The sequence below is a fragment of the Sebastes umbrosus genome, chromosome 15 (genome assembly GCF_015220745.1).
Source record: "Sebastes umbrosus isolate fSebUmb1 chromosome 15, fSebUmb1.pri, whole genome shotgun sequence".
In the NCBI taxonomy this organism is placed as follows: Eukaryota; Metazoa; Chordata; class Actinopteri; order Perciformes; family Sebastidae; genus Sebastes; species Sebastes umbrosus.
Genome location: NC_051283.1, coordinates 14,956,053 through 14,968,509, shown reverse-complemented (window position 1 = coordinate 14,968,509; position 12,457 = coordinate 14,956,053). Strand labels below are relative to the sequence as shown.

The 12,457-nt window shown below is 39.7% G+C and overlaps 2 protein-coding genes and 1 long non-coding RNA gene across 3 annotated transcripts; 1 reads left to right on the top strand and 2 right to left on the bottom strand.

The window, feature by feature from the left end:
* The first annotated feature begins 663 nt into the window (after positions 1-663).
* On the top strand, positions 664-3,602 carry dlx6a (distal-less homeobox 6a). Its single transcript, XM_037795301.1, has 3 exons — positions 664-1,564; positions 2,232-2,425; positions 2,792-3,602. The coding sequence occupies exons 1-3, from the start codon at positions 1,252-1,254 to the stop codon at positions 3,029-3,031; spliced, it is 747 nt and encodes a 248-aa protein (XP_037651229.1). The 5' UTR covers positions 664-1,251; the 3' UTR covers positions 3,032-3,602.
* A 3,686-nt stretch (positions 3,603-7,288) lies between these two features.
* dlx5a (distal-less homeobox 5a) lies at positions 7,289-10,700 on the bottom strand. The gene is made up of 3 exons (XM_037795300.1): positions 8,939-10,700; positions 8,332-8,516; positions 7,289-7,813 (listed from the first exon to the last, which is right to left on the bottom strand). Exons 1-3 carry the CDS (start codon positions 9,279-9,281, stop codon positions 7,499-7,501), a joined length of 843 nt encoding a protein of 280 aa, XP_037651228.1. The 5' UTR covers positions 9,282-10,700; the 3' UTR covers positions 7,289-7,498.
* A 520-nt stretch (positions 10,701-11,220) lies between these two features.
* LOC119503482 lies at positions 11,221-12,012 on the bottom strand. The gene is made up of 2 exons (XR_005210329.1): positions 11,533-12,012; positions 11,221-11,355 (listed from the first exon to the last, which is right to left on the bottom strand). It is a non-coding gene; the product is annotated as an uncharacterized LOC119503482 (long non-coding RNA).
* Between the last annotated feature and the right edge of the window lie 445 nt (positions 12,013-12,457).

Sequence of the window (12,457 nt, the reverse complement as noted above, 5' to 3'; positions counted from 1 at the left end):
AATAAACTTGAAACTTGATTTATTTTATGTTTAATTTTAACAAAAGAAGTTCTAATTTGTAAATTTAAAAAGTAGTGGAGTTGTAGATATATTTACACTTAATTTCCAAGGATATTTCCACCTGTTTCAGGAGCTTCCTTGACATAAAACAGATCACCCTAGTATAAATAAGTATAGAAAAGAAAATATTTAAATGTATATTTAATAGGACTGGGAAATATTCTACACTTTGTAATTGTTTATAAATTTGATATAAAATATTTAATCCTTCTAAACGATGATTAAATGACTTGTGAAGGTGGATATTTTCTATTTTTTGGCTATCTTGTAAATAATTTATTGGTATTTATTGGTTTGAAAATCAATTTTTTTACTTTAATATTGTTAAAAATTATGTATATCTAATAGGACTTGGAATATTCTACACTTTTGTAATTGTTTATAAATTTGATATAAAATACTGAATCCTTCCAAACGATGATAAATGACTTGCGAAGGTGGATATTTTTCTATTTTTGGCTATCTTGTAAATAATTTATTGGTATTTATTGGTTTGAAAATCGACTTTAATATTGTTAAAAATTATGTTTCTTAGATGCTTTCCTATAAGTAATTAATTCCTGAGGAGAGGAGGAGTTAAAGGCTGAGAAAAAAAAGAGGCACATCATATAGCAGTGAGGCTAAATCAAAGTGCGCGCTATATGTTGTGCGTCGTGCGTAATTTGGGGGGTTTGGGTTAAAAAACTAAATCGACTCCAAAAAGAGCTGTTTTTTACGTGTGAAGCTTGTCTGTAGGAATTATGCGTCTTTTCCCCACCACCATATATTATTCCCCCCATAGTTGTGGTGGTGGGAGCTGGTAAGGTGGGTTAACTCCAGCTCAAGTCTCCGTGAAGCGCACAGAGCTCTGATGACGTTGGGTTGGATGACCAATCGGGAGGCGCTGCCCTTTTGGAGACAAACCATTTTACTTGTAGTGTCTGCATCAAGTCTGGAAGCAAAGGGGCTCAATTTTAACAGAATCCAACCTTAAAAAATCTCTCCCCTTAACTTATGCCTACCGCCACTTTTGAGTGCTGAATATCACACGACAAGGTGGGGTGGGAAATAAAAAGACGCGTCTGGAAAAAAATCGGGTGTTAATAGGACAATATCTGCAGCGCAGCGAGAAGAGAGAGGGGGAAAACCGATTTGGTCTTGAGAGAGAGAGAGAGAGAGAGGGGGTGAGTGCTCTCAAGGCAAGAAAATTCGATGATGACCATGACTGCGATGGCTGACGGTCTGGAGGCTCAGGACTCGTCCAAGTCTGCTTTCATGGAGTTTGGACAGCAGTCGCACTCACAGCAGAGCTCTCCGTCGATGGCCGGCGGCCACTACCCGCTGCACTGTCTCCACTCCGGCTCACACGCCACACACCACCAGCACGACAACAACGGCGTGTACACCGGGACCAACACCTACAACAGGTCGTTACCGTACCCCTACGTGAGCCATCCGCACCACAGCCCGTACCTGCCATCCTATCACAACAACACGGGAGGACAAACAAGGTTAGACGGCACAGGTAAGAAAGAGACAACCCTTTTCACCAGCAGTCACCAGAGTGGAGAAAAAATTCCAGCCGTTCCAAATTCGGACATTCGAATGATCTTTCGAGCTTAGGTGAGCGATTCGTTCCAAATTCGGACATTCGAATGATCTTTCGAAGGTGGTTCGATTACATGGAAGAAAAAGCCCCGTGCGTAAAAACGGCAGCGGATAATTCGAGATCCAGCCTATATTACCTTTCTCAGTCCCTTTTTAGCACTCCCCTCACTTCTCCTTCCACCACAAAACCTGTTTTAATGCACCGGGGTGTGATCATCACGACCGTGCAAATCCTCAACCAACTACTCGTGAAAATTAGGGCAGCCCGCGCGCCTTGAATGTTGTAATTAGCATTTAATTGACATGTCATTACCAGCAATATCCTAAATATGACAGCGGTATGAGGATTGTGGCTGTGCATGCGCGGCACTTTTAAAGGCAATGTGAGAACGTTTACCTGGCACGAATTTTCATTTTTTACACAGTTTTCATTCATCTTGGATATTTCAGCTGTTTTTTTTTTTTTAAGACACGTTTGTATTTTTTCCTGCACCCATAACAGAAATGCAGATATCCCATCCATCCATCCATCCATCCATGGCTGTGTGGTTTTTGAATACTAACATTGGTTGTTTTTGTTGCAGAGCAGCAGAAAACGACGGTGATTGAAAACGGGGAAATTCGTTTTAATGGGAAAGGCAAGAAGATTCGCAAACCTCGGACAATATATTCCAGTTTGCAGCTTCAAGCACTGAACCACCGGTTCCAGCAAACACAGTACCTCGCTTTACCGGAGCGCGCCGAGCTGGCTGCCTCTCTAGGACTCACACAAACCCAGGTAATGAGGTAGAAATTTACGTCCTGGAAACCCATCATGTATTGAATTATATTGACACTTTATTTTATTGACACTATAGCTGCTGAACCATAATCATGGCACCTGCTCTTTATGATCCATTTATTTGTCTACATTTTGATTTGAATGTTTGCTTTTACTGCCAAGAGCTGCTAAACTGTTTTTCGTTGTTTTCAATGACAATGACAATAAAGTCTCTATTCTATTATAATAAAATATTATGATATTATTATTTGGTTGTGTGTTTTTTTTTTTTTTTTAGAAATGATCTTTATAGTATTTACCTTGCAGAAACTAACCATGCATTCTGCAGGTCACTAATTACGCGCCCCTTCTCTCTCCTTGCAGGTAAAGATTTGGTTCCAGAATAAGAGGTCAAAGTTCAAGAAGCTGCTCAAGCAAGGAGGCAACCCGCACGAGAGCGACCCCATGCCGGGCTCCATGTCTCTGTCTCCTCGCTCTCCAACCATCCCTCCCATATGGGACGTCTCGGCCTCTTCCAAAGGAGTAAACATGCCGGCCAACAGCTACATGCCCGGCTACTCTCACTGGTATTCCTCCCCACATCAAGATTCAATGCAGAGATAGACTGAATGAGTGCGAGAAAGGTCACAGTGAGCTGTCTGGAGGCCTCCGGATCTCAGTTTCCAAACGTAGCCTACAATTTGTGTCAGCTGCAGAGACTGGATGCTGGAGAGAGGAGAGAGGAGAGAGGAGAGAAAAACCTCTGGAGGCTGCTCCTCTTCTGCTGAAGGATAAAAACGCAGCCAAGCCTCGGTGTGATGACACAAAACAAAAAGGGAACTAACCATTTTTTTTTTTTTTTTAAGCGTTACATGGCTGTTCAGTATGGGCTCGCATCTTTGTTATGCTTTTCATTCATGTCAACAAATCTGAGCGTCAATAATACCAAATATTATCAGTGACATTTTGAGCCACTTGTTTTTGGTTGGCAAAGAACTGCTTATAACAACTCTCTCCATGTGGAGCCTCTCTCGCCATGTATGATGGACTCCTCTGACTGCTTTTGATTTTTGTTTTCTCTCCTCCAACATGCAAAACCCAAGCAAATTGTCTGTCTGTAAATATAATCTGCGATTTTAGTTGTACATACACTTTTTATGTTTTGTCAGATTGAGTAAACCGTGACTCAAAAACAGATGCCTGCCTGTTGCATGATTTCATAAAATTCATTTTAGGCCTTTTTTTTTTTAATGCTTCATATTGGGCCAACATGACATTCATTATAACTAGGCCTATTTCCCAGTCCCCCATGGTGTGTGCAACACGAACACAAGGTAATGACACAGAGCTGCAGTGAAAAGCATCTCGAGTAAAAACATTTTAAATAAATCCAAAATAGAGTATATAGATTTGATCAAACGCACTGGAGGAAATGAACTTACCCTGCCTCCGCTTGCTGCCTACATTCAACCTCGAAAGACATTTGCTCCAGGTCCAGCTCATCTCGTCATTTCACCCTCAATTATTAGAAAGTATTGACAAAATGTTTTCTCCCTTCTCTCCGTCCTAATGCAGGCCGTTAAATGCCAAGCTCCGCGGGATCGATGCTGAACAAAGCAGCCAGCTGCAGCAGGCGTTCAATATGAAGGAGATATTTGGGACAATTTGTGGGGTTTTTATCCAAGTGAGCGCTTTTTTTTTTTTTTCCATTCTCATAAATGCAGGCATAATTAGGGTAATTTTTGATGTAGCCCGCTGATTACAGCGTTTTTACCGTCAAAGATAATTACCTGTAATTTTCTACCACTTTTAATACTAAAAGGCATCTTTATTTTGGATTTGAGGTAGCACAGATGGAACAAAAGGGGGAAATTATTCGGTTATTCACATACAAATTGCTCGAGAAGAGTGAGCGCTCGGGATATTATCTGAAATTACAACTGCTGAAAAGCTTCATGCAGCTGTCAAGTCGCGGATGTCCCACTGGCGCACATTCATTCAGCTTTCTACCTGCATGGGCCCCCATCCATCAGTCTGCAAGGGGGCCTATATCTGCTCCTGGTGCCATATGTGTGCACCCTGATCTGATCTATCTGCAGGTCTGCAGGGAGCCCGGAGCAAAGAGTCGAGTAAACATCAACAGAGCTCACAAATACACAGTTGAGGTTATTCAGCTCTGAGATCTGACACGTTTCATGGTGTTTTTGCAAATGGGGGGAAAAAAAGGCTTTGATGAGATAAATCAGATGAGTTTGATCAGATGGAGGAATAGATAGGTGGGTTGGTTGGTAGGTAGGTAGGTAGATAGATGGATGGATGCAAAGTGCAGCAGAGTGACAGATATGGGGGTGGGGGTGCAGAGAGGGATGGGTCACTTCTTGCTCTGTGAGCTCTATATCTGATGCACTATACAGCAGGCTTCTCAAATAAAAAAGCTCCTATAGCACCTGACAAGATTTCACACATAAACTGTGCAGCTAAACAAGCCTCATAAAACACATCCACAATCCAAATATATTATATCCAACAAATAAAAAAATAAATAAAATCTTAGGAAAATGCTATCCATTTCTCTGTCACAATATTAAACTGCCAATAGTGTGTCACAGCCTCCTCTTCCTCTATACTAAGATCACAGGACAGTAAAATAGAAGACTGCATGGTCCTTACCTCTCTTTCAGCTTCTCTAACACAGATAACCCAAAAAAAGGCTCTGCTCGCTTTTACTGCTGGTGGTTGAATAAGCAAATCCAGGTGGGAAAGTGTTTGCACACCCCGGTAAAGCTCTTATATATTGCCTGCAAAATTAGCTGTTATTACTGTCACTGTTTAGTGATGGCGAGCTTGCATGGGAGAAAAAAGAAAAAAAAAAAAAAAAAAGCCCCTCTGCAATCAAGAACCAAGCGCATCTTTGCAAATTATAGGTAATTGTCAATGTCCAGATTATGATAATGGAGGCCCTAATCCTGGAGAATAATTATTGTGGAGTGTTACAGTTGAAGCTGTCCAGTAAAGCTAACTGTCATTATTTAGACTCGATTTGCAAAAACTGGGGAGGAAAAACTAGCTGAGTGGAAAATGTTCGGTTGGAAATAAACGGGGGGCTCTCGATATAATGGCACCACTAGTGTGTGTGTGTGTGTGTGTGTGTGCGTGTGTGTGTGTGTGTGTGAGGTGGATAGTGTGGGACATACAGTAGAGAGATATAAAGGCCTATGTGTGCATCATGTGCACGAGGCTGTGCGCGCGCCTGAGTGTTCTTGAGAGCGTGCACGTGCACTGTGAAAAATTTAAATTTCTCGAGTTGTAATTACAGGACTAGAGTTTAGCCTGCAGCAGAAATTAGGCCGCAAACAACAACAACAAGGAGCGCGTTGGTGGCGTTTTAGATTAAGAATAGTGTATGTGTGTGTGCATATGTGTGTGTGTGTGTGTGTGTGTGTGTGTGTGTGTGTGTGTGTGTGTGTGTGTGTGTATTCAGTATAGGCTGCATTCAGGAAGAGGATTGTGTGTCAGGTGGAAATGGTAACACGCATGGGTCAGTGGTCAGATGCAGAGAGGATTTTGTGCGTAAAAACTCATATCTGTGCGCAAATTCAATTAGATCAATTTTCAAATCCCCCCCAATGTTTCCCACAGTGGCACCGGTTTGTTTAGTGTTTTTTTTTTTGTTTTTCTTTTGCAGCAGTGCTGGTATTACTGCCCTGCTAATAACATGGTGAAATTGTGGAGGATTTTCCTTTTCTTTTCTTTTTTTTTTCTTCTTTTTTTTTATTTCCCCCGGAAGGTGGGCTGCGGCCGGGAGTGGCAGAGCTCTGGAGCCGGTCTACCCCCACAGGAATGCGGATTGTCTCAGATCTCCGTGCCGCCCCCCTCGCCTCCTCTCTGCCATTCAAAGCGGCTAATTGTAGGGGACACAAAGCGAGAGAGCGACTGCAGACTGTCTGCTGCTGCAGCGAGGAGAGGAGAGGACGAGCTGGAAGCGACTGAAAAGCTCAATCAGGTTCTCCACTAAAACACAATACGAGTGATAAAAAGGTGATCAGTGTGGTGGCGATTACAGGCAGCAGTGAATATAATAATAATAATAATAATAATAATAATAATTCAGAATATGAGGGTAAATACACAGCAAAAATACTGTGGGATAATTTTAACAATTTTGGGTTAATATTTAAAAAATATGGATTATTATAACAATAAGAAACAAAAATCTGAGATATCACCATAAATCAGATCTATTATCAAGGAAATGAGCCACTATTGACTTCCACAAACACAATATTAGAATTTATAAAATATTATAGAATTATTAAGAATAATATTTTTTGCAGAAATTACAACAGTAATATTATAGGACAAATCAATCCAGTTCAAGAAACACTGGTATTCAATCCAGATATTATTATGGTAGGTTAAGTGGTAATAGCCATTTTCTCAGAAATTGTATTTATAATAACACATTTTTGCTTAATGTTTGTTTAATAAAGTCATACATGTGAAATGTTATTTTCCAAATGTTAAATAAATGTGAAAATAAAGGCATTCCTTATAAAAAAAAAAAAATGCAGATATTTGTCATCCCCATCTCCAAGACGAGTGTTAATTCCGTCTGTGTAATATCTTAAATAAAAAAAATAAAAATCACAAAATAAATATAAATCCTGGGAGTTATGGCGAATGAAAGCTATTAAGATTTACCACATTTGTCTAGCTTCATCTCAATACGGAGCAGCAGTGATTTACAACCTTGTGTTGTAATGTCACCTGAGGCTTGCAAACCTTATTTATGTCTGTGAGTCTTTTGTCGTGATTTTCAGTGTAAATAACTGAGGGGTTAAAATAACAAGAGACTGCAGTGAGGCCGGACGTTTCAAAAGGTTTTCCATTGTCCATTTAAACGTTTAATAGTCTTCCAAAAATGCAATAAATTACATGCACACATTTACACATTTTACACGTTTTTTCTTCTATGACTGTCATCAAATACATTTGCATATTCCTCTGAAAATTTGAAACACGAGTCCCATAGAAGGAGAAAAAAAAAATTGAAATGAACAACAGGGTTTTTTTTTTGTTTTTGTTTTTTTTTCAATATAACGTCCCTGCTCCAAGAGCCAACGAGTGCTGTATCGAGTTAGGGGTCTGCAGGTGGGCGGTCATGGAGCTGCCGGCTGAGGTGTACCATGACCCCGAGCTTTCCAAAAAGTTAGACGCCGTGGTGTTGATGTTTTGTGGCTGCAGGCTGTGCGGCCTGGAGGGGCCCTGTGTGTCCCAGACGGCCGGAGACTGTGGAGAGTTGCACACCATGGGGTCGCTGGAGCTGGGGCTGTGCTCCGGTGGAAGCTCGCCGTTTTTCATGATCTTCTTCAGTTTTGATCTCCTGTTCTGGAACCAGATTTTTACCTGGAAAAATAGAGCGAAAAAACAGGTTAATATCTCATATAAACCTCAGAAACAATCAGAGGCGGTGCGTAAAAGGCGCACAGAAACGACGCGCACCAAAACATTAGAAACATTTAAAACAATGAAAATATGTAAAGAAAGCATCCCACTTGTGTGTATGTATACAGGTGTACAGTATATCGGTGTATATATATAGGTGTGTGTAGGTATATATACTCCTTTTCGATCTATTCACTATTGTTATTTCTTTTATCCATCTATTTATGTATTTATTTTCTTTTTGTTTTCCCTTCTCTGGGATTATTTAATGTAATTCCATGTGTACATCACCAAACTTTCCATGTGTAGCAACATTATTTCCATCACTACAAAGAGGAACAGAGGAGTGGGGGGTGTAGGATACACGGGTCTAGGATAACACTGTTTCAAACATGTAAAACATAATTTCTTTACAGTTGTACTGCTCCATTGTACTTTTTGTGCCAATAAAAAATGTGAACATAGAAAGCATCCCATACCTGTGTTTGCGTGAGTCCCAGCCCGGCGGCCAGCTCGGCTCTCTCCGGCAGCGCCAGGTACTGTGTGTTCTGGAAGCGCCTCTGCAGGGCGGCCAGCTGGAAGCTGGAGTAGATGGTCCGGGGTTTCCTCACTTTCTTCGGCTTGCCGTTTACCATCCTCACCTCAGGCTCGATTGTCTCTTTTTCTGTTCAAATAAGCATAACAAGAATAAGCATTGTGTGCACTACTACAAAATTGCACTTATATTGCAATATAATTACAAACAACAAACAATATATATTTTGTGTGGGTTGTCGCCTATGTCTCTTAAACTCACAAGAAAATCCAATTTCATAAACCAAATTAATTCCAAGCTGGCAAAATATTCTAGAAATAACAAAAAACACATTGAATGACGTGGTTTTCAAATAAACATGTATTAGAATTAATTCTTTATTTAGCTTCAGATTGCACTTTTTTTTAATTTTACGCATGAGGAAAAGTCAGAAAAAAAATGCAAATAAATAATAATAAAATGTTTGACAAACTATAGGTGACTATCCACTAATAATCTACTCTTTATATATTATTATTACTATAATGAAAAAATAAATGTGCGGCCCTTACCTTGTGGACTCGGCTGTGCTTGCACTCTGCTGTAAGTCCCAGCATACTGGTGGTAGGCTGGAGTCGTGTACGAGCTGTAATCGGTGTAGGATTTTGTCGAGTAATTTCCAGCGGATCCATTGACGCCTGGGTACTGGTACTGGTAGGCATTCAGAGGCTTTCCGTACGAGGTGGAGCTGGGCGAGCAGTAGCCGTGAGTGACTCCACCGGCCGGACTGTAGTAGCCAGAATCCGTGGCGGTGGACTCCGGTAAAGTAGGAGATTCCTGAGACGGATGATGCATCGTGAAGGAGCTCTGGAAGTCTGCAGTTTTCACTATCCTCCGATCGAATACTCCAGTCATACTTCGAGAAATGGAACGCGTGGGTTCGAGAATGGAACGCGTGGGTTCTGTTTTATTTGATTATAGCGAAAAGATATGCAGTCTGACTCCAAAAGTGGTGTGTGGAAAAACTACACTGGCATTGTGTTGAAAAAGGCTCTCAGGCCGTCGGGCTCTTGGTGAAGACTGCAGCCAGCCCCGCAGCAAAGACTTGGTTAAATCCTAAATACGCGCTCTTACGCACTGCAGGGAGGATCTGGTTCCATTGGCCAAGGACGCAACACAGACACAGCTACACCCAATTCAACTCAGCCAGCTTTCTTATAGAGGGGGGAAAACCACCCGGGCTATGAGGCGGCATTGTTGTGTTTTTATACGATCAATCAATGGGAGCAATTAAAGTGTTGGCCGTGTCATCGGTTTCCACGTTTTTCAGGAGGATGAATTAGAAGGGACAGAAACCTCATTTACCCCAAAAAGGCCTGACCGCTTATTATGATTGTTTTCATTATTCTTTATTTATGCATTTTTTATTAAATCAGATTTATTCTATTATTTATTTTTACAGCCAAATAACCTCAAAATGACAGCAAATGTTTCAATCACCTCACATTAACACATAAATCAGAATAACTTATTATTTTCTATTTGAACAGCAACATAAAGCTGATGAAATATTCCAGCCCATTCCTTAAAATATACACATCTTAACAGTGTTAAATGTCCAATATATTTATCAGCTGATCCAATATATTTAATGTGCTATATAAAACATATTCCAACAACAGCTACCCCTCACACATAAGCAATTTTTCAAATCAATGCAAACTGCTCTTTTGATTGGCGTGTATAGTAATAAATGCCAAAATTGACCAGCTTCCCCCAACGGGATCATTAAAGATTCATCGTATCTTATCTCATCTTAAATCTTATGTGTTGCAGAGAATGCAAAATCAACTCTCAGCCCCTCAGTTTACTACACATTTAGTGGTGAACAGCGCCGACCAGTGGGCAAACTGGGGAACTGCAATTCGAGCTCAGGCCTATAGTGGCAAACCCATGTACATGTTGACAAAGAAAAATGGATGAGGAATTTGATCTCACCTTATTAGGCCACTAATAAAAAAAATGAAGGGAAACATGCAATTAATAAAAATAAAAGCTTATTAAAACAAACTAAAATGAGCAAACCAATTTCTTCAAAAGACTTTAGGGCATCATGTGCAGAGGATATAAATCACCACTAGATATATTGTATTTAACATACAGTATCCAGTACATACCGTATAATTCACTGCATACATTGCACCCAATATCATATGCACAGTGCACAGAAGGAAGTAAGACTGCACTGAGCACTGCTGCACTCACTTTATAATTCAAAATACTCCTGCTGGTTTACAAAGCACTAAATGGTTTAGGGCCAAAATACATTTCTGATCTCCTGCTATGTTATGAACCATCCAGACCTCTCAGGTTCATCTGGATCAGGTCTGCTTAGTGTCCCCAGAGTCAGAACTAAACATGCAGAAGCAGCGTTCAGTTTTTATGCACCAAATATCTGGAACAAGCTCCCAGAAACCTGCAAGACCAACTCCAACTCTGAGTTCTTTTAAATTAAAGCTTAACACTTTCCTGTTTGCTGCTGCCTTTTATTAAACCAGATAATGATCTTATACTGCACTAAAGCTTCTACTCTTGTGTGTTATACTCTATTTTAGCTTCTATCGTAGCTTTTGTTTTTACCTTGTTTTTAATTTCTAATCTTTAATGTTTTTATAACTGTTTTAATTATGTCTTAATGTTATTTTGCACTTTGTCGCTATGTTCTTGAATGTTTATGTAAAGCACTTTGACTTGCCCTGAAATGTGCTATACAAATAAAGCTGCCTTGCCTTGCCATTAAATAAACCTGTTTCTACTACTAATTATAGCCTATAAGGTTACACATAAGGCTTAATTACCCATTAGTTGCTCTTTTATTACTTCATTATTTATTCACAATTCAACATTGTTTATGAAAATGTACCATTCAGCTCTTACCTGTGTAGGTGTCTTCACCTCAAGCCCGATGCTTGAGGCTGGACTTAATCACCTGTAGAATTAAAAACATAAAGTCTGTCTTTTTCTACTGCTTCAAGTAATCTCAACAAACTATTTGGCCTTGTTGAACCATCTGCATGCATTGTTATGTCTTTCTTATATCAATAACTGAGCTAGCAAACAGGGCTAGGTGTTAGAAGTTTGTTTAAATACTTTCAAATTAGCTCACCTGTCTTTGGTGACCCGGAAATACTCCCCCACATCGAGGCCACTTCCTGTGACGTCTTTGCTCGTTTTTACAAGTTTTTACTAACTAGTTTTGTGTTTCACATTTTTTTAAACTATTCCAGTATTGTTAGCTTTCATGGCATAGGACTATGTGTTTTGTTTTTTTATCTCTAAAAAGACCTTTTCTGTGGTTGTTTGATTTGAATTCGGGTCAAAAGGATGAGAGCGCGCGTAGCGTGCGTCTGACGTCACTGAAGAGTTCAACTAGCAAGATAGTTCCCCTCCCGATCACGTCAACGTAACACCAAAGTTGAAACGTTTCACGCGGATCCCCCCTTCTATTTTTTTTTTATTTTTTTTTTAATGAAAAGACTGGTTAGCTTTGTCAGTGTATCTAAACTGTAAATAATTTATACAAGAAACGTACATGTTATAATAGTTTTTTTTTTACAGAAGTGTCAAGCTTCAGTAGATGTCATGGATGCTAGCATTTTAACAACTCAAACTATTCCTTTAGCTCCTCCAGTGGTTCCCTGTGGATTTTTAAAAAAATGAGTGGAAATGAATAACTGTTTTTTGTTTACATTTTAATATTTACTAATCATTGTTGTAGGTCTATGGTACGACGAGTATTAGGGCCACATTGAGGAAAACAAATAAATCTGAGATTTCGAGAATAAAGTCATAGGTTTACGAGAAAAGAAGTCGTAGTATTATGAGAATAAAGTCATAATATTATAAAGTAGTAATTTGATGTGTTATTTTCTTTTTTTCTCGGAAAGTTATGACTTTATTCTCGTAATATTACAACTTTTTTCTCGTAATATTCTGACTTTATTCAGTAAATCTCAGATGTTTTTTTCCTCAATGTGGCCCTTATACTCCGTAGTACATTTGCACTTTGGCCCTCACTGCATTAGACTTAC